Source organism: Antrostomus carolinensis, unplaced genomic scaffold (genome assembly GCF_000700745.2).
Source record: "Antrostomus carolinensis isolate BGI_N321 unplaced genomic scaffold, ASM70074v2 scaffold3215, whole genome shotgun sequence".
NCBI classification, from domain to species: domain Eukaryota; kingdom Metazoa; phylum Chordata; class Aves; order Caprimulgiformes; family Caprimulgidae; genus Antrostomus; species Antrostomus carolinensis.
The window spans coordinates 27,146-49,841 of record NW_010316943.1 but is presented as its reverse complement, the minus strand read 5'-3'; the positions used below and the strand labels follow the sequence as shown (position 1 = coordinate 49,841).

General features: G+C 38.3%; 1 protein-coding gene across 1 annotated transcript; it reads left to right on the top strand.

Annotated features, from left to right (window-relative positions):
• Window positions 1-432: 432 nt before the first annotated feature.
• Window positions 433-14,082, top strand: RMDN2 (regulator of microtubule dynamics 2; the record flags this gene model as incomplete). The annotated part of the gene is made up of 5 exons (XM_010168393.1): window positions 433-508; window positions 2,183-2,260; window positions 11,959-12,057; window positions 13,776-13,829; window positions 13,918-14,082. Coding segments are annotated over 5 exons (472 nt in total), but the record flags the coding sequence as incomplete, so codon positions are not given.
• Between the last annotated feature and the right edge of the window lie 8,614 nt (window positions 14,083-22,696).

The following is a 22,696-nucleotide window of genomic DNA, read 5'->3' as shown; positions in this document are numbered from 1 at the left end:
TGAACATGGCCCTGGGGTTTGCCTTCCCGGGTGAGGCACCGCGGCTGACGGTGTTCACGTTCCCGGTGCATTGCAATGCAGAGCACAGTGTGTCCGGTTAAACTGCTGTCAGCGCTGGAGCCACTCTGGAAGTGTCACACTTGGAACTAAGTGGTAGAAAAGTTGGAGGAGAAATCCCTGTTTTTTTCACTTCACTGGCAGCCCAAACAGTCTCATTTAAACTTCTTGTTTCCATTATTGTTCTGGTTTGATTTGGTCTTTTGTCTGTTCCTGAATATGTACCACTTATGCTAAACTTCTATCCAGCCATCAAGATGGAAGAAAAACAGGTGTTAATCTGTGAATTAGATGTTGAAATATTTTGTAATTTGATTCAAAGCTTTATTTAAATCACAAAAAGCATGTGTGTGTGTTTTTCTTTTCCCCTCTCAGGTTTGCAATTATGTGTGGCTATATGTCTCAGTTTGAAAGTGTACAAAACAAAATCAGGAATGGTTATCTCTTTAAGGTATGTTTTGTAGGGTTTTGGTTTTTATTAAGCTATTCTTTTAAATTATTTCCTTACATAGTGTCACAGACAGATTTTTCCAGCTCAGTAATTCAGCCTTACTGGTCTATTTTGGTGCTGCTAAAGTGAATAAGTTATTTTTATGTATGCAAATAGATTGTATGCTTACAAAATAGAAGAATTGAGTTAGGATTCTGGGAAGAGCATTAAGATTTCTCTTTTATTTTGTAGTCAAAGGGGGGAAGAAAAGGGAGTAACAATTCTGTTCAATAAATAAAAACATATGAAATATGAAATTATGAATTAACACAGTTCTGCAGTCATTCATCATGCCACCATTAAAAAGTAATGTTTGTTTTAACAATGTCCTTTCAAAGGTAATTGTGGTTTTTAGAGTTAGCAGTTTGTGTTATATGTGCTGCTCTCCCCCTCCTTGTCCTCAGCATTGCTTAGGTGCTTTCCATCCCTTGCCTTCCCAGCCAGTGTCTCCCCTTTCTGGGTGTCAGTGAGGGACAGAAGACGCGTTCCACTTCCCGGGGAACGCCCAGGATGAGTCCCTATCACATCATGTCTGTGTTAGGGCTTGGAGTATCGCAAAGCTTTTCTATGAGAGAGCATTAATTACATCTGAGCTGCGCCAAGTGAGCTAAGCCCTGAGCACTGGGGCAAGCTGAGAACGAAGGGAAATGACAAATAACACAAGTGGTGCAGTTGTTTGAGGATGGAGTTTAAAAGGAGCCCAAAGCAGTAGCCTTTTCAGGGAGGTTTTCCTCTTCACAAGTAATTACTGAAATCTGTGTGAATCATTTCAAAATGTTAAGGATTTGGGGAAAAATAATAGCATGAAAACATAGCTTCTATCTGAATAGTTTGTGGACAAAATGATAGAATAATAGACTCTTAGATGTGTATAACTCAGTTATTTTCATGACAGGCTAATTAGAAAAACAGATATCTGGGGGGAAAGAAACATTAGAAGTAAAATTTAGTTTGAGAGGCAAATTATAGTTAGGGGCAAAATAACATACTTCTTTTTCCTTCAAACTCAGGTTGAGCAATAAGAGCTTTCTTTAGTAAATTAGGGAGAAATAAAAAGGCTCATGACCTGTAATGAAAATGGTTTTGGAAGAAGTATCTCATTAGATATTTTCTAGGTTTTATGGTTTCACTATAAACAGAACCATTTTATTTTCTGAATTTCACATTATAGTAACGATTTGTTGTGTCATACCCACCATTTCATTGGGGCAGTCACATTCCAGGGTGGAAGAGACTATGCTTCAGTGGTGGGTGCTAACATGTACCATCTATCAGAGGGTTGCTTTCTCACTGATTTGGTGGGTGACAGTTTCCGAATACTAACTGTAAATAAAATGAATTTAATTGAAGTTGTTGCCTTTTTAATACAAAAGTTTTTGAGTTCTTTGATCAAACGTTAGAGCTGCCTAGTCATGTTCTAAATACAGCATGCCTTCTTGTGTAGTGTGCAAGGTTGCTAAATAATTTTGTTTGTGGTTTCCCTCCATGAGGGAAGGAGTTTGCCGGTTAAGATATTTTTAGGTTGTTAGAAAAGAATTGCAGCAGAAGAGAATTTCTGAATTTGTTTATGATTTGCAGCAAACGTCTTAGTTGCCAAACAAACATCTAAAATGACACTGATTTTCTTTCTAATAGGAGCACCTAGACAAAGCAATTGAACTTAAGCCTCAAGATCCCTTTTTATATTACCTAAATGGAAGATGGTGCTATTCAGTAAGTTGTTTTTTTATCTAACATATGAATTGAGTACACGGGAAAATGATAATGTATTTGAAATGAAATAGTGAGATTTAAGACAAAGTACCTGTTTACTGAAGTAGATGTTTTGAGCTAAATGAAGCAGTACAATTTTCCTGAATTGACTCCAACATGTGTGATGTTAACTGCTAACCATTCCTGTCAGGTACATTAAGTAAGCTGTGCTTCTATGTCCCTGGTTGTTGTGTTCAGGTTTCCTAGCTAAATGTAACTTTATTACCTGTCTGTAAGTGAAGTTAAAGGCACTTACATGCTGTGGGATTATGTCTGTCAGCAAGGCTATCATACCAGCTTGGTAAATTCCAGGACAACGTCACAACAAAGACGCAGGCATAAAAATCTGTAGTTCACCAAAAAGTTTTGCAAGAGATAAAATTTGTGTTATGCCAACACAACAAGTCCTTTTAAATACTGTGTTAATGACATAGTGATAAGTATAAAAGAAAAATAAAAATAATTGGTTTACAAGTTTAGCTGTTGATTAAATTTTATTTTATTTTATTTTATTTTATTTTATTTTATTTTATTTATTTTATTTTATTTTATTTTATTTTATTTTATTTTATTTATTTTATTTTATTATTTTATTTTATTTTATTTTATTTATTTTATTTTATTATTTTATTTTATTTTATTTTATTTTTTAAGAAAAATGGTGCTTGTGCTTGTAATATGAGAGTTGTCTTATTCTTAAGCCCACGTCTTTGATGGCTGAGATGGCTATCCTTATTGCTTCATCTCCAGTGCTGTGAGGACTCTTTTGTCAGAATAAAATGTTCTTGCATAGTCTGTGCTGTGAAAGATCACTGGGAGGCTTTTCAGAATAACTGTGCTACTGCACAGTGAATTCCAGCCCTGCCTTTTTTCTCCAGCTACTTCCAATGCTAGTCACTACAAAGTACTTGCAAACTGGAAAGAAGGAGTTACTGTGACACATTACAGACTTTGTCTTTATCTGCAACAAGACTTAATGCAAACTAATCTTTCAGCAGGCTTTTCAGATCATATATTTAACTTATAAAGAGCTTTCAGCAACTTTTTCTCAGTTGATTTGAAAAAAGAATGACACCAGCTTTTTCAAAGAGTTTTTAACTTTATTTTTCATCACACTGGATTCTTGAATGTCAGCATTAGCTGTGTAAAAGTGAGTTGCTGAAGATCGTCCTATAGTATGCTTGCTGTCTTGCCTTTGAAAAGCATCTCTCTCACCAGTGACTCCTCAAGCACTTTTACACCATGCTGCTGTGTCCAACAGCTGACTGCAGCTTCCATTCATGTCAAACACTCACAGATGTTTTTCAGGGCTTGTTTCTCACTTGAGCTATCACTTTTGGAAACTTTACAGGTAATCTCAGTATACCTCACTTTGTTCTTTACGCTGGTTTTTTACTCTTGATTCATTTTAGTGACAATCACCACTTTCTGACTAATACATGTGGTCTGTTGCACTATATCATTACAAACTCATGTTCCACACTTGCAAAATCTATGCAGGGCTTCCTTACTGAACATTAAACCACAGATTGACATTGGCTTTAGTTTATGCCCTGACCTGCATTTTATTAAGTGAAACAGTCCACTTATAACAGATGTAGCCACTGAAATATTTAAGGATTGATTTCTGATTTCTCTTCTTTTTTTTTTTTATTCTTGTCTTCTATGATTACCATGACAAAATAGTAACCTGAAACACTTAGAACAGATTTGCATAGTACAAATAAATGCAGGTATAGGACTGAATCACATTTTGTTTTAACTTCTGGGGCTGTCAGCTCTTAAAAACTTACTGTCTTTTGCACACTTTCAGTAGCAGGATGAGACCATCGTTTGGAAACATTACTTTTGAGGCTCTACTATGGAAGCTAGATCTTAATCCTAGCTGAGTGAAATTGGTGATATCCTTATTAGTTTTAGCAGACTATATGAGTAGGTTTCTGTGCTGATCCACTAACACGTGTTTTGGCCATGCAGGTGATTTAGATAGTCTTAGGAGCTTGTGGAAGTTGTGGTAAATTCCTTGGTCCTATTCTGCAGACTGTGGTGTTTCATGCTGTGGTGATTATCCCAAAAGTAGACTGTTGGCTGTAACATAGGTTCCAAATACTTCTTCAGGGTAGGGATTATGATAGCGTGCTTGAAAAATTAATTTATCACTCCTGCTCTGTACTGGTACCTGTAGATGGAGTGGTAATGCTCCTCTTAGACCCTGTATTTTTTCTGGTTGGTCTAGCTGTGGTTGAGGCTGGGAAGGCTGTGTTGTCCAGTGTGAGGAAATTAAAGAAAAAGGCATGACTGAGGGAAGAAGGCTGGTTTTAGCCTAGCTGACTTTGGGGTCAAGTTAATGTTGGCTACAATATTTGTTCCTTCGTAAGCGTTGCTTCCAGGGGTATTATTGTTTAATTTTAGTCACATATTATTTTACAGAAGCAGTGTAGCTAACAACGATAACGAGTGTTTCATACGTTGTAGGCTTTGGTAACACTTTTGGGAAACCTGATGTACTTAAGTCTTCCTAGTATAGTCAGACATCTCCTGTTCACTCTCCATTTAATGTTCAGGGATCTTACTAGTATCTTCTAGCACTTTTTTTTGGGCAGACAAACTGGAGAAAAAAAAAAAATAAGGTATAGCATAAGAGACTGTGAAAGGGGATGCTTCAAGTGTCATAGGTTAGGATTCCAGTTCATTTTCATAATCAGTTGAGTAGACTTTTAGGTAAAAAGTATAGTGGAGGCAAATGGAGAAGGTTTATGGAAGGCTGAAATCTATATCCAGAGACTGCGTGCTGTACTAGTGAAAGCTGTTTGATCTGTGGAGTTTTGCCAGAGTTTGGCTCTGACTGCCATTTCACACCTTCCTCAGTGTAGCACAGTCCTTTGCAAAGAGCGATGGTTCGGCAGTGCCAAGTTTCTTACTCAGCAGTTATTCACACTGGGCCATCATCCAAAGCTGATGCTTTGGTGTCACAGCACCTTCCAGCAGGAAGGATGAGCTGGATTTTCACTGCCTTGCAGCAGTGGGCATTTGTCTCTGACGCAGAGCCAGTGACAGTTGTGTGCCACCTTCTCTGAAAATAAATTTTTGCTGTTTCTTATTTATGTCACCATTATAAAGCCAGCAGAGTTATACAAAAGAGGAAGATTCTGTTCTGATGTGTGTTTTTTAGAAAATTACTTCTGTTGTTATGATCAGGTAGGCAAGATTTTCCCTTATCATTTCATAGATGTCATGATGGGCAAAACTTTGCCTGTGAGACCTGCTGAGTGTACAAGAAGCTACATACAGCTCTAATGTTTTTTTGGTTTATATTGCAGAGGCAATGAGGGAAAAAAGCCCTATTTATTTATGTATTGAGCAAACATAATTGAACAACCCTAGTAGTGGCTAACTGCAGAACCCTACCAAATGTTATTTTAATATTCCTTTTTCCAGAGCTGATATGAACTTTTACATAGTGGTAACTTTTTCCAGGGTAGCTTTAGTGATAATGTTAGGAAAAGATGATTACCATATAATTGTAATGAAGATACTTTAAAATATCTAGTAAGCAAAGTAAACAAGTGTTTAGTATGTAAAAGAGATGTTACTATTCCAAAGAAAAACAACTGCAGCAAAATAATTCTCATTTAAAACATTTTTGGTTGTGGACAAAACTTTTTATTCTCAGCCTTCTGTTACAAAACCAGGCTTTGTTGAGTACATATCTTTTAGGGAAGGTTTAATGTTTTAAATATATGCTTGGGTTGGTTCATATGATTTAAAATAAGTACAGTGTTTAGAGCCTTTCAAGTTTCAGCTTTGTTTTTGTTAAGGGAAAGTGAAAACTACTTTGCTCTTCAGATCAGCAAGAAATACTTACTGGAAGTGAATTGATCTGTGGCGCATGGTGTATAGGAACTAGTTTTCTTTCCTTGGTTTTGGGTGCAGTTATCTGACAATCCTTTATAACTGTGTGTTTGTGGGTTGTTTTAGTGTTTTAATGTTTAGAATAGCTTTTAAAACAGAGTACGTGTCTGGTTAAGACTTATGCTACTTGCCATTACAGGGCTGGCACAGAACAGTTAGCTTATACTTGTGAAACTGGATCAGAGCCTCTGGTAAATGCTAGTGGGGTGTTAAAAATTAGATCTCTCAGAATTTTCTTTTTGCAGGTTTCATGTCATGTGTTGGATTAATCTCTGATGTATCCCAGTGTCTGTTTGGGTTACATCAAGGAACAAATTGACCCAGTTCCTTTGTCTGTGTGCTTTGTAAGTCTGCTCCCCTTACTGGAAAGTGAAAAGCCCAGGGAATTCAAGTTGAATAAATGCCTAAATGCCTGTGCAGACTGTCCTGGTTCCTCAGCTGGCAAGGAAGAGAATATTTGTGTTGGAAGCCAGTATTTTAAAACTGCTGTCCAGTTACTTAATCTCTTCCAGAAGTCAAAACATTGCAAAATTATTTAATACAATTTTATGTTAATATATTGTCATAAAACAGAAAAAGAAACTCTCTGGGGATATTTAAGCAGGTGCCATTAATATTTTTCTGAAGCTGGATCAATGGGATGATTTTCCTTTATGAAAGACAATTGTGTGATCTGTCTTGAGTTAGCTGTTAGCAAGGAAGCATCGGAGGAGGAAATCCTTTAGGGCTGCAAGTCAATACTGGCTGAATTTTCAGTCCAAGTGGGTTAGTTTCCTTGGTACCAACATCCTGGAATTTGAAAAGAGCTGTCAATGGGCAGGGTTTGCATTTCATCAAAAACAAACAGAAGATAAAAACAAAAAAAACCAAACTCCAGACAGTGTTTTAGTTCATATGTGATTTTTGCTGATTGCAGGCTAAGGAAGAAAAGGGGATGTTAGAAAATCCCTTTTCCTGGTATTTAGGAGAGAACCACATTTTCTGCCTTGATCTTCAGAGGAGCAAGAGGCCTGGTAGGAGCATGCTGGGCACGCACTTTATGGTCAGCTGCCATTTAACTCTGTGGGTGGCTTTCTCCCATCTTTGGTATTAATAGAGATTTAAGTAGAATAAATGGATGGGAGCTTACTGTTTGACACATCTGTAGGAGAGGTTGTCTGGGTCAAGCAACTCTGTTAGCTTTCGGATATTGAAGAGTGGCATCCTCTCCTTGGCAGTGGCCAAGCTGTCGTGGTGACCCACTCCCCTCCAGCTAGGGAAGTTCAGGAGTTGCTTAATGGTCCCTCAGGCCCTTGTTTTTTGCTCCTGGGCCAGTGAGACTGTCTCTCCTCATGTGTGGTAGCTGAGGAGCGGTGTTCCTCAAGTGACCCCGTACATTAAACCCTGATATTCTGTGGAAACACAGTGTTCCTTGCAGTGTTCTTGTGAATATTCAGGCTGCTGGAAGGACTGACTTCCTCTCTTTTAGGGAGACCTAAAAAAACAAAATTCACTTTGGAAGTCATCTGTAGGGTAAGGGCAGTCTTCATTCTTTAATTTTGTTGTTTTCATTGTAGCTATTACTTGAACTTGCTGCAGTATCTGTTTTTCTTATTACTTTCTGCTGTCCTATACCATTATTGGAACATACATTTAGTGGAATCATGGTTCCACTGAAGTTGATGACAGTTACAGTCTCTTTGTACTTGATTTTATATGGACCTCCAAATATGCTTTGCACTATTTGGAATAACTTTGACTGTAGAAGTCAAATTTGCACTGTGCTAGAGCATGCTACTCCAGGGTTTCTGTTGCCTGTGCTTGCTCACACACAGAGGATTCTTAATAAAGTTAGTTGGTATAGTAGGAATGATGTTTCCATTTCACTGAACATTGCATAAGATTTATTCTAATAAAGTTATTTCGAATTAAAGACTGTGCCTCTGTGTGTTTAGGGGAAGGGTATAATTTCCTGTTCATCATTATTGCTCCAGGACACAATTTTGTGTCTTGCATAAAACAGGTCTTTCCCATTTGTCCCACCTCAGTCACAGGGAGATGCAGACTGACTCTCTTGGGGAGAGGTTAAGCTGTTGTGATGGGATTCACCTCACTTCTCTGTAGCCCCACAAGGTATAATTGTCTATGCTCCTTTTGTAGCTAAAGGGAAGAAAGAAGGAAGAGGGGAGTGTTCATCCCAGGCTAATGTAGGTGGAGAGGAATTGACCATGCAGGGAACCTGGACAACTTGTGTAAACTAGGCACTTCATTCATCGATGGCTAAAGTTAGCAGCAATTAACTCATCTCAAGCCACTGGCATATAAGTCTGACTACTCAAAACACTACGGAAGTCTCGGAATGTCTGTGTAATGGTCACAAAGTATAATGCTGGAGCCAGTGCGCGTTAAATAAAACTCACTGTTGTGCATACATTCCTCCCACCTTTAAACATTGTTTTAGGTTGGTGGGTTTTTATAATATAAAAATGGCCAAGTGCATATATGTTTGGGCTTTTTAAAAGTTTGAATAGTGCAAAGCAGCACCTAAGCCAGACAAAATAAGGACTAAAACCTCAGTAAATCAGTTCTGATTAAATCTTGTAAGAAAATAAAACAACTGCCAGGAAGAACTTGTGTTTTCAATAGGTAATTGTAACTCCACATGGAAAACCTGCAATTTTGTTTCTTCACTATTGCATAACAGCAGACACACGCATGGTAATTGTATCTGTGCAGTATATGTGTATCTCCAGGGTCTTGTGTGGTCTTGCAGAGAAAAGTGTAAGCATATAATATTCCCTTTATTTTTCCCCCCTCTCTTCCTCCCTCTGTAAGCTGTCTCTATCAGGGTGTGATGGATCTAGAAATATAGAAAACCCCTTCCTCTGCAAAACACTGCAGCAGTAGATTGGCATGAAGGAAAAAAATACTTTTGCAAAAATCCTTTTAATATCTTTCTCAGAATATGTCTCAGAAACTAGACAGCAGCTAGGAAAATGCAGTATATGAGGGAATTATATACAATTTGAAGTTTTAACCAGCATGCTGCAGTTTTTAATCCAGTATGAAAACACTGCAGTGCAGCAAGGGAGATGTTGCTTCAAAGAATTAGAACTCTGGGATCGCTGGAGAGCTTTTCAAAAAAAACTTTATTCCCTTAGAAGAGGCTTCAAGAATGGGATGTGTAGGAGAGAGAGTATGAAAAAAAGCTTTATTTTCTTAATATTGCTGCTCTCTGGAATATAATTGTTAGTGGGTTTGTGTGAAGGACTTACTGATGGCATTTAACAAATAAGGCATTAGACCATGCCGAGCGACCAGCAAGACTTGACCAGGATGCCTTCTGCCTCCAAGAGATGTCGTTCTTATGTATCTGGAGTCATTTGGGCCAGATGAGAAAACATGTCCCTAAGCATTTTCCTGTTGTGTACTGGCCTATATTTGTACTCTTTGCAGTGGCATTTTTAGGGCAGTTTGCAACAAGAAATACATGAGCTCCATGTCTGTTCAAAAGAGAAGCGTTCTGGTTGATGGCTGTGGATAGTTATCATAGAATCATAGAATGGTTTGGGTTGGAAAGGACCATCCAGTCCAGCCCCCTTGCCATGGGCAGGGACAACTTCAACTAGATGAGGTTGCTCAGAGCCCCATCCAGCCTGACCCTGAATGTTTTCAGGGATGGGGCTCCTACTACCTCTCTGAGCAACCACCCTCATTGTAAAAAATTCCTTCCTTACATCTAGTCTAAATCTATCTTCTTTTAGTTTAACACCATTACCCATTGGCCTGTCACTACAGGCCCTGCTAAAAAGTTTGTCTTCATCTTTCTTATAGGCCCCCTTTAAGTATTGAAAGGCCACAATAAGGTCTCCCTGGAGCCTTCTCTTCTACAGGCTAAACAATTCCAACTCTCTCAGCCTTTCTTCATAGGAGAGGTGCTCCAGCCCTTGGATCATTTTTGTGGCCCTCCTCTGGACCCACTTCAACAGGTCAATGTCTTTCTTGTGCTGAGGACTGCAAAGCTGGACTCAGTACTCCAGGTGGTGTCTCGCAAGAGTGGAGTGGAGGGGCAGAATCACCTCCCTCAACCTGTTCACGCTTCTCTTGATGCAGCCCAGGATACGGTTGGCCTTCTGGGCTGCGAGTGTGTGTTGCCAGCTCATGACCAGCTTTTCATCCACTAGTACCCTCAAGTCCTTCTTGGCAGGACTGCTTGCAATGCCTTCATCCCCAGCTTGTATTGATACTGTGGATTGCCCCAGCCCAGGTGCAGGACCTTGAACTTGGCCTTGTTGAACCTCATGAGGTTCACATGGGCCTACTTCTTGAGCTTGTCCAGGTCCCTTGGGATGGTATCCCATCCCTCAGGTGTGTCAACTTGATCCCACTGTTTATGTCATTGATGAAGATATTAAATAGTACTGGTCCCAGTACGGACCCCTGAGGGACGTAATTTGTCACAGATCTCCATCTGGACGTTGAGCCTTTGACCACTACCTTCTGGATGCTACCATCCAACCAATTCCTTATCAAATGTGTGGATGGATTCTTATATTTTACCATAATTAACTGACTGTCTACTGGATAATTGCTGGATTTAGCTGGAGAACATGCAGGGAGCAGTAACAGTCCTGAAGAGATCTGGAATCCAAGGAATGAGGCAGGAATAATCTAAAGCTACCCAAAACCATAGTTCAAGGTTCAACTCTGTCATTTGAATCGCAGCTCCCTCTGAAAAAGAAGTATCCCTATGTGACTCATTTCACCTCCAGGTCTCCAATGAGGGGCTCTCTTTCTTTGCCTGTGTATATCCCTTTTCTGTGTTGCCTCTGCATGGATCAGGCCAGAAGTTGCTAGGAAAACTCAGAACCTTGGTTTTTACCATTTTTAAACTCAGCTGTACTCTGTGTCAGGAGCCATCAGTGCTGTGGTTCAAATACTGATGTGAAGGAATAAAGTCCTGATTTTTCTTTCCAGATGTAGTAGAAATGCCCAAGGAAGATGGCTTCACTTCTACATTTAAACAGGCTCCAATCTCACATTGCATTTCTTAGTAGGTCCATCCTTTGTTAGAGATGTGTGGTGTGTTTTGCCAGGTTAGGTGATGGAGCCAAATACCTTATGGCAGTAACTAGAGCAGTGTCTGTCAGGTGTCATTATATGTAAGGGAAGAAGTCATGTATATCACATGGCAATGCGACAGTTCCCGAAGGTCCTTTTATAGCAGCCCATCTTCCTGAAATGAGAAGAGGTCTTTGGTGAGTGTTATTTGTCAGATTTCAGGAGTGAAAAATGAAAGCCTGGTTGTCACCAGCTTCTGTGTAATCAGTAAACTTGTTTTACAAGCACCAAAAGCACTCACATTTTGACTGTAGCTACAGCTTTTCATAATGTTGAAAAGTAGTCAAGTAGATGGACTATCATGCACGTCTATCTTAGGAAAACCTTAACAGGTTTAAAGCACTGTTTCTAGTCTTAGGTTTTAAAAAATGGAAAGCTCTTGTGAAATGTAAACTGTACTTTAAGCTTTGTACATTGGAATAGTCTCATATCAATGATGTTAGTATTTCGTTACGTAGTTCTGAATGCGTACATTTTCCTGTTAACAGAATCTAAGATATAAAAGGCTGTGCTTTGAGCTGGCAAATCAACAGCATAAAACATTCCTTTACAGGTTCTTTTGCAAAATAGGTTGTGTAAGTATTACAGTGATACAGGACAGTATTTACTCCAAAACTGAGAATCAGCCCTTTTTTTTTTAATTACAGGTAGCTCAGTTGTCTTGGATTGAAAAGAAAGTAGCTGCTGCTCTCTTTGGGACTCCACCAACTTCAACAGTAGAAGAAGCATTGCAGAATTTCCTTAAGGTAAGTCCAACCAAAGGGTTTTTCTGTGTGACTGTTTACAGATGCTATATGTGACTGTTGTCAAGATGTCTGCTCAACAGATTATGTTCAGTAGCTATAAATCCAGGGCTTTCCTAAATACCACAGAGCTCTCTACTAAAATATTCTTTTCTTTTCTATTTAAAAATGATTTTGAAGAGGAATGATGGCACCTTTCTTTTCTTTCTTGAGTTTTAGGGAGCTCTTCAATGACTTGCCATGGTTAATAGTTATTGCATTTAATGTGAGATGGGTATAGATTACTTATATATGCCACTGAAAGAAATTAACCATAGCACTAACTGATGATTTGCCTTTTCTGCAAGAGGATTAACATAGGCGAGGAAAACTTTGACATTGTGACACTTTTCTTTTTCTGATCTGAACCTCTTTTCATTGAATTTCAGTAGAAGCCTTTCTTGTTTGTGGAGTTGAAATTACCTTTGTAGTGAAATAGAAAACTCTGTCATACAGGTCCATGTCCCTGGGCATTCTACTTGAATGCACAGTTATGAGAAAGTATCACATGAATAAAAGAAACCTGTCTTTCAGTGTCTTTTATATTAATAATTTCTACTTCTGGAGCTGAAAAATACAAATTTTTCACTTGACTGAATTCAAAGCATAAACTTCCATCATTGCACTTACTTTCAGAGAGTTTCTCAAAGGAATTGAACATATGTATTTTCTTAACTATCAAAAGTGCTTGGTTTCTGTGTTCTTAGTCTATTTAAAGATGGAATGCTCTCCTGAATTTTGGATGATACAATACATTACCATCTTCCCAGTTTAAGAGATTTTATCTTTAAGCTCAAACTCCAAACATGGTAGAAATAATTTGAAACGTTCAGTTTACCTTCAGGGTATTTTGTGGTGGGCTGCAGAGTAACTGTGGTTTTAAGTCATCTGCAACGAAAACTAAATTACTGTCTAGAAGACAACTGTTTGGGTTTCTTTTTCAGTTGTTTGATAATACACGTTTGTAGTGAAAGCAGCATTATTTTGGTCCAAGGATTACAGCTACTATAGATTTCACTGATGTAATTTTTCTCCTCTAAAAGTTGTTTGTTGATTAAAGCTGCTTCTTGGTTAGTAAATAATTGGCAAGGTTTTTACTCATCTTTCAAGCTTCTGCATCCTTGATGTGTTTTAAAAGGAAGACAATCCTGAACTGTTTTAATGACCTGAACTTTTCAGAAGATGGTAATGTGAAAAGAAAGGTGAACCCAGAGCTAGAAGATACGGGTCTGTGAAAGAAAAATAATTATAAAGTTGATGAATACAGTTGATTACCCATTACACAAAGTGTGAATGGTTGGTTGCCTGATTATTTTTTTGATGAGGAAATAAATATTAATAATCTAGAGAGAGCAGTATCTTCCAACCCACCGTGTAAGTTAATGAATCCAATAGATATTCTATAGAATGATCCAGTATCTTTACAAAGCACTTAGGGAGAGAGGAGAGCAAGAAGTACAGAACATTTTTATGTCTTCAATATCAGCACCTCATGTGACTGGTTTGGGGTTTGGGTTTTTTTGTTTTCTTGAGGTTTTTTTTGAAGTGCTAAACAGATTGTGGTGCACACAGTAGGGATGACTGAGGAAGGTTAAGTGCGTTACTAAAAATGCTGTGCAGACCACATAAATCTCATCACACAAGTTTTATGTCTATTTTCTTTCCTGTTTTTTATTATTTAGGCAGAAGAAATGCGTCCAGGATATTCCAAATACAATTACGTGTATTTGGCAAAGGTAACCAAGTTCTTTTAAAAATAATGATTTTTAGACTCTGGTATTCTTACAGTGGTCTGATTTGAAACAAAATGTTTTTTCTTCTCAGTGCTATAAAGATCTTGGCCAGAAAAACAATGCACTGAAGTACTGTGATTCTGCACTGTCAATTCTCTCAGTTACTAATGAGGTGGGTATTGAGAGTGATAACTTGTTCTCTTATGACTTCTGTCTTGTCTTTGGCAACATTATTGCACCGTCAGTGATAACATAATGTTTCACTTTTTCCCCTGAACCTTCCTTTTTCCTCCACTCTAGGTTGGCTCATTACATTGTCTGTATCAACAGCTTTAAAAAAAAACATCTTTATTAGGGGAACTGTTGGGGACTTGTCTGTAGCAGAGGCTGTCAGAAATTGAATTGCACTCTTTGTAATTCAGTCTATTTCATTAGACTATCTTAAGCATGAGCAGTTGAGTGTGTCACTGTGCTGAAATTTAGCCCCAGACCTACTCTTTCTCAGTTGAAAGCATTCTGGATTTTTGTCCCACAGCCTCTATTTCTACTGCTGAAATCCTCTGGTTTGTGATTCTTGTCAAGGCCTCCAGGGCAGTGTGTTAGCTGTAGCAGAGGTAGATGAGTTATTGAAGTTTGCCTTTATCTTCAACCACAGTGCAGTTAAAGAGGCACAGTTCTTCCAGTTATATCTGCTGGAACATACTTTATTCTAAGAGATTGTATTAGATTCTTTTTTAGTCCCTTTAGAGTATTTCTAGTATGTGGATGCAAAATTTCTACAGATATTTGAGAGATTTTAAGTGATTTACTTTCTCAAATATAAACCAAGTCATGGCAAGAAGGTTTGCTCCATCTGACCTCGTGTAGAAGCAGGTTCCATAATTACCGACCTGTGACTGGAAACATCTTACCATCCTAGAGCGTGACAAGTTCAAACCCGAGCTTTGTCAACCTAAGGGACCCCCTTTGAGCACAGCAGATGTGGTAGGGAGTGAGAAAGGTGATTCCAGAGACGAATTGACCCTATCCCATATTATTCTTTGAAGTTAAGGAGAAAACCATTAAATAGCTCAGTAACTTGATTGACAATAAATGCTGTGTATGGGGCACTAACATGTTTATGTCAAGTGTTCCTGCTGGGAAGACAGACCTCTGTATGCCTCACCAGCAGCTGCTCCTGGGTGGCCTTTATTTTTGGCCCAAGTTATAGTATGTACCCATCATAAATTAAGCAATCACTGCTTAAGTTCAGTGTTTCTTTAAATATATATTGATACAGATATGACATTAATAATCTCTTAACTGCTTTATTCTTTACATACTGTTGAAATGTACTTTCAGCTTGTCTCTGACAGAACATAGGAGAGACTGCTGTAAATTACCCATTATTTGGTATCTTTCTCTTACATCATTACTCCTACTTTTTTATGTAAAGATGTGAGTGCATACAACTGAAATTGCTGGAACTTAGCCTGTTTTGTATGTATCTGCACTGACTGTGCTGGTGAAGTTTTTGTTTTTCCTGTGTTCAAGTTACTACAGACCAGATAATCTTGCAATGAACTCCAAAGCTCTCTGGTAAAATTGCAAACAAACATATGTCATGGGAACTTCTGGTGGGCAGAAGACTGCCTGTGTTTCGCATACTGGAAGTCATTCAACGTATTCATAAAGACTCCTTGAAAAAGTATAGAGATCATAGCTTGGGATTCATCTTTGATAGCAATAGCTGGACAAAATTTTGGTTACCAAAGATAGTTGCTGAGGTTCCTCATACACTTGGTGGAGAGAGATAGGTGCATCTAGGTGCACCATCCTGCCTCTCTCTGTCCCCTGGTGGCACAGAGAGACTAGAGGCAAAGATATGTGTAAGATGTGTTCCTGAAACACCTGACTCCTAGACTGTGCAGCTAATGAGAGGTGAATCCTGCCTCTCAAGTCCAGTGTCATCAGTCTAAACATGAGCGGGATTTCACTGTGTCTTGGGCCACTTGGAGGGGTTTAGTCCCTGGTAAATGGAACACCCCATCACATTTCTGAAGTACCAGCAGACCTGAGAAGGAGTGGGGACCCTGAGGTGAGCAGCAATTTGGGAGCAATCTGAGGAGGGGTGTGTGTATTCTGGCAAGCAGGGTGGTGATGAGAATACGAATGATACTGGTTTGTAAACAGAAGAGCGAGTGGTAAATGGGCCCCAAAAATCTTTTGTCCATTTTAAGATGACAAGATGATTTGTCCTCTTCTGTTTTGACTGATTCTGTAGGTATCACAGATTTGTCTGCTTTGTCTTGTTTACTTGTGATATGTATTGAGTTAAGCTTTTAAAAAAAAAAAAAAAGTCCAGGAAAATATAATATTGGGGCAATAGTGTGTAATTCAATTCCTTTTTTTTTTTTAATAAAAAAACAGTCAGCACAAGGTAAAACCAAGTGCACGCTGGCAGGAATTACTGTAAAATGGAGATCTGGAACACAAACTCTGCTGATGCTAACTGTTACCTCAAGTCCCATCTGAATTAGAATATTACTTGTTGGTTTGGTTATTGTGTTAGAGAAGGAGTGTTACTGATTTTTTGGGGGAAACACATTGGAACTGAAGTGGTTCAGGGCTTGGAGCTGTACTTAGGAATAACATGTAGTCAGGTTAGTTTAAGGGAGGGAAGAGACTGTAATAAGACTAAAGAGACATTGGGGAGACAGTAGGAAACAGATGCTGATAAAGTGCCTGAATTGACTACAGCCCTGTAGAAGATGTGGTTCGTGGTTTGAAACAGCAAATGCAGGTCAGCAGCAGTCTAAGGATTTCTTTCAGTTTGACACAGCACAGGATCTCAAGGTTGTCAGCAGCACAGCAGCATGATGTGTTGTCACAGTCATGTGAAACCGATCATTCCCAAGCGTAATCATAGTTTCTCATGTGAGTTTTCTCTGTTTCTTCAGGCAGGGAAATTCCTTTATTGTTTTTAAATGTTGGCTTCTACTGAGAAACATGTATAAAGGCATGAAATAAGGAGCAGACTGAGAGACACAGTTGCTGGAAGGGTGCCACGTTGAGGAAATGTATAGTATTTCATGATACAGAACATCCTGAAGCATAAGTATGAAAAATAATAGTAGACAATGGTTTACTTTTTATTGCTTCTGAGCATCCACAGTTTACAGTGACTTTCCAGTGGGAACCAGAGGTACTCGGCATCAGTAAAATAACCCATAGCTTGTTTTAATGCTCAAGTCAAATTCTGAGCTGGTCTAACTCAGGGAGCTTCTTTGGCACTTTGTCTAGGATTCATTTCATGTAACGTTTCAAGTTAAGTGAGACGATTTTTGTCTTAAAAGTTGTATCACATCCAAATATCCCTTCTACGCATCTGTTCTACCACTTACAGAATATGTTTTAAACTCAAGGGTAATTCTTGTTAAAGAAAAAAAAAATCAGATGGCCAATTTCAACCTTATCATGAACCTAAAAAAAGCTACCAAAGAAATCATAAAAGAAGAGACAAGTCCTGATTGAACGATCCTGTAAATCCTAACAAGTGTTTTTAAAAGTAGTTTGGCACATTTTGAACTAATCAGTCTATGCAGTTTTTTATTGGAAAAGGTAATGCAGGAGATTTGGTGCAAATTACATCTGGAAAATTAAACTGATGTTATGGTACTACTTTACAGACCTTTCTCTTTATCCTCTCTACTCTAAACAAAAACCCCCAATGAATTGTATGGTCCTTCCTTGGCCATAAATACTGTCATACTGTAGAGTGGTACTTCACTGCTGGAGGTACACGGGACATTAAATTGTCCTGCTTTTCTTTGGTTGCTGTCCAGGTGGATAACCTCAGGATCCTGGGAAACATTCACCCCTTCAGTAAAAGACATCCTAACGTTCAAGACTGCTGTGAATTATTGTAAAGTCTGTAACAGCTGCTCTGTTTATCTAGTAGATGTTGTATTACCCTGGCTGAGACTCATTACTTTGTAGTGCACTCAAAGCCTTGGTGAGTGTGACTACATGAAGGGCTGTTGAAACCAGATGTGGTGGACCACTGTGATGGAAAAAAAATGCTTTTTTAGATTTGGGGAGAAAAATGTAATTTTAATTTGAAAACATGACCATTTGTCTTGCATATAGAAAGACAAAATGAATGGGTAGGTGGGTGTGCTTGATTAACCACAGAGCTTTGCATGTGAGGAGGGTAAGATGCTAATGTCTTGTTTATAACAAAGATTGTTGGGTTGGAACTTGTAGAAAATTAAAGTCTCAATGTAGGGTTATGAAGTATAATAGTAAAGAAATTATTTTTCTTGTATCTGGAGGTGAGCATGGGTGTGAGAGTGAACTCTGTGCTTATAGGACCAGTAAACTCACCCCAAAGGGATTAACAGACTAGCGGAGAAAGAAATTAAAATTCCAAGGTTCTGGTCTCTTGACATTGTTTGAAAATGAATCTGAAAAGCAGCAGTTATATTACAAAAAGTGTAGTCTTGGAAGAACTGAAGACAGCAGAGCAGGAAGAATGCAAAGAAAATCTGTTTGCACTGACAGTCACTGAAAGTCTTACTTATAAAAACTTCCCTGAAGCTGAGAATGTATTTTACAAAATTATTGGTGATTTAAAAAAAAATAATCTTAATTTCAAAAACACTCTCTCCTTCCCAGCAATTACAAATGAAGGAAATTCAGAGTTGAAATTAACAAGTGAGAGAGATTTAGGTATTACAGAAATTTGTCATCAAGGCATTCACTTCTTATGGGTATAGAATGGAAGGAAGCAGAAACTTGTTAACGACTGCCTTTGGCCTCAGTGATGTTTGAAACTCTAGAAAAGCCCATGTGGAGGAAGAGGTGAATGTAATAATGGACAGGAATGATGGCTGAATGTTTACACAAGAGTGCAGCTGCTGAGGAGAAGTCATACCCATAAGATTTTATTACATTTTTTTTTGCATTACAATAACTGATCTCTCTGGTCGTTCATTTACATTTTTAATATTGTCTGTAAGAAAAAGAGTTGGAGTTACAGAGGGATGGAGGAGAGGGCAGATTATAAATGTCAGCACCCATCAGTTGTTCCTTTTAAAATAGACCATTTATATATCTTGAATTTTCCACAACGGATTTTCCAATAGATTGGTCGTATGTAGCAGACGTTGCTGTGGTATTTCCAACAGGTCTCATTTGAAGCTGCTGTGATAATCTGTTCTAAGTAAAATTCTGAGGACAAAAAAAAGTAATTTACTTTTGCTTTTAAATAGAAGGATACAAATTATTATTTGTCTGTGAAAAAACTACTCATCGAAACTATGTGAATAATTTGGGTTAACCTTCTAAAAATGTTTTTTGTTTTCTCATCAAACAGAACATTTTCTTTAGATTTTATGAACATTTGTTCTCCAAATGCAAAGCAAAAGTCATGGTGTTTCAATTACAAAATAATGGAAGTATTCAGATTTGTGTTCATTTTGAATTCTGGTCTATTGTTTTCCTGCTAGTAATGTGTGTGAAGCTGAACAAGAATTTCCTAATAGCTACCACCAACTCAAAATTAAAGTATCCTTTGAATACACTTTAAAAAACTGTTCCCTGATTAGTGATTCTGTTTACACTGAATAAGAGTACTTCAAGCTCAGGGAATGGGCTTTTAAAAAAAACCTCATTATAAAGGATTAGATTTCAAACTGTAAAATGCTGGTAAAAATGGTACATTCGTAAAAGAGCTACTGAAAGAATTTGAGACCTCCTATATTTTACTTTATTTTGCACTTCAGAGAATACAGTCTGTTTTTCTCTATCTTAGTGATCAGACTGATTTGCCATCTACATGTTTTTGAAGTTCTTGCCAAAAGATTTGTTTGCATTGTCTGCTTATTCTTTATTGCCCTCCAAAAACAATTCCAAAAAAAAGGTATTTTTTGTAGTGTGGTAGTTTCATACATAAGGATAAAGTCTATCCTGATAAATATTGAGCTTATTATCTTTGTGGTTAAATTGACTAGTTTATCACAAAGTATTCATTTCAACATCCTATCAAAGGTAGCACAGTTTTAACATAGTTCTTACTGCAGCAAGACTGATCAACAGACGATTCTTCAAAGTGTGGTGTGTATCTCTCTCCTCCACTGGTGTGCTGATGATGTAGGGGGAGAATGGGACAGGTATTCACAGAGGTGGTGGTGCACAGCAGGATGAAAAGGTTCACAGCTGGTTTCCTATTTTGTGTGACCAAGGGAAGTCAGGCTTCCAGGAGTTTGAAATATATTGTCTCAGAATCAATATACAGGGTGAAGGAAAGCCTCAACGGGCATCTTTCTGAAGGGTTGTAACTGGGCATGATCGTGCTCAAGCTGTTTCAGTGACGACTGCACAGAAAGAAAGGCTGTAAGTCTCATCATGGTGGGGGTGGCAGCTGGACAGAAAGAGGAGAATGTCTTGAACACCAAAAGCTCTGTGTTGTGTACAGTAGTAAAAGGAAACTAGATTACAGGTGAAATTTAGTCTTTTAAATTAGAAAATAAACAGTGGATAAAAATTTTACATGATTATTAATTATTCTAAATTGAATTCTGCCATTTTGTATTTTTTCAACAGCAGTCCTCGAACTAGCTGAACTGTTTATTCACATTCTGGGTGTGAAAGGGTGTTTTTCCCTGTACTTGAAGTATAATCAGAAAACGTGGATTTTTTTTCAGCTATGTATTTTAAAGCTGTGCCTGCCTTGATCTGAAAGCCTTGAGAAGTCATGGTTCATCCCCAGAGGAAGATACTAAAAATATGAAAGAACATAAAATGCCCTAACTGGTGACATAGATCAGTCATATATAAGGTTGCAAGTGGGTGATTGCATTGGTTTATTGAAATATCTAAGGGGAAAACCAGTATTATGCTATTGTATGCAAATTAACGCCTACTATAGTCACATTATCTGTGAGAGCCTATCATGAAACTGAGAATGGACAGTGTGTAGCTTCATATGATTTATATTCTTCGCAAGAGCGATTACTCTCTAATTAACGACCCTTGTGACTATTTGGGAGTCTTTTCTGTTACAGTCCAGGGTTTCTCCTGGAGCTGCGAAGGAATGATGCAGCTGAACCCCAAAGCAGGAGTGGCTTTCAGCACCTCATTGCTGTTGCTGCGTATCAGAGTACAGCTTTGGACCACCCTTGCAGCACAACTCATTTAATATGCCATGCAGCCCAGCTGACTTCAATGAAGCCTCACAGGATGCATGTCAGCTTGGGATTTGGCAGACGATTATGTTATAGTTGGCTGGTGTAACCATTTTGGTTGTGGTCATAGGGGTGTATCGTTCTCTATTGACAGTTGGGACTTTGTCAACAAGTGCACACATGTGCAGTGCCTGGGTTGAGTGTGTTTAATGCATAAGGAAGTAATTAACAGAGGTGGAAGGCAAAATTGTTATCTTTCTGTCTCTGCTTTAATTTTTACATGTACATTTATGTGTGTATGTGTGTGTATATATATTTATCAGTAAAATTTTTCAGCAGAAATGAACTGTCAAAATGTGGACTACCTCCAGTTAAGCCAGCATTCCCTTTTTCCCACCAGCTCTCTCATCTGTCTTGCTCTTGTTTTCAACTCCCTCTCTTTCCTTGTTCAGTCCCTGGCCTCCCAGGTCTTTTTTTCCTGTGTATATCCCCTGTGGATGATGAGACATAAAAAAAAGCAACTAAATAAGAAGAGGGGGAAATACAGTCACTGACCCTGTAATTTGAATACTTTCTGTGTAGCAGTTTGCAAAACATTTTGAACTCATATTCAACTCTGACAACGATATGAGAAGTGTTTAATAAATGTAAGCCTTGACAGTAGAAAGTCAAGGTTGAAAATGGCTGTGTACTCAGTCAGCACTGAACTAAGCCTCAGGGTGAACAAATGGGACTGACATAAATCTATTGCATTCCTCCGACGAATTGCATCTCTTCCTGCCGCTCTCTAAAGGGAGATCAAAGCCTGACTGTCTTTAAAAAAAAAAAAAAAAAAAAAAAAAAAAAGCCAATTTTATTGTTCATTTTTAGAAAGCCACAGATTCAGAAATCAATGAGTTGGCCAAATACAGGATTTACGGCTTTGTCTTCCCATTAACAGTCAAGCTTTGCACATTAATGAAGTTTTCAACCTTAGAACTGGAGACAAGTACACGGAACAGAGTTGTGGCTTCTCTCTCTTCTTTTTAACTGACGCACCTCTTGTTCTGGAAGGACTCTATCCAAAGATGACATAATAGTTCCCTTCACTGACCATCCTCAGCTTTGTTTTTAAGGCCATTATGGATTTTTTTCAATGCTTTTGCAATCTGAGTTCTGATTATTGACTGGAAGCCACTGGCTCAATTAACGCAGTCCGTTAAGTAGTTTGCAGCAGTAATTTTTTCCTGCTGTTACTGACATAGTCTCGTTTAGAACTGGCGACCCAGAGGTAGGACGCTTTGCACGTTTGCAGTTTGTGCTCCAGCTAGTTCTCAGAACAATCATGGATTTGTTTCATTCCTTTTCCTATGCCCAGAGGAAGATTCAGGAAAGATTGCCCAATATTTTTGGGACCTTTGCAACTCGGGAAAGCTCATTGCCCAATATAATCCTTTGCTTCTAACGAGAGAGACAATTATACAGAGTTGTTTGGAGATTTATTTTTCAGATGCTGTATCCTGCAAAGTGAGTAAAGAATCCCATCAACCCATGAAGTGCTGAACACCATTCAGATATGAGAAAACCTGCATCTTTATCGTTTTTGGCTTAGCAAAGTGTGAAAAGAGTAGGATCAGATACAATGAAACCTTTTTCATTTTCTTAATAGCATGTGACAGTATCTGTCTTTTTACTCCTTTGTTTAATGCAGTTTAGAATAGTTTT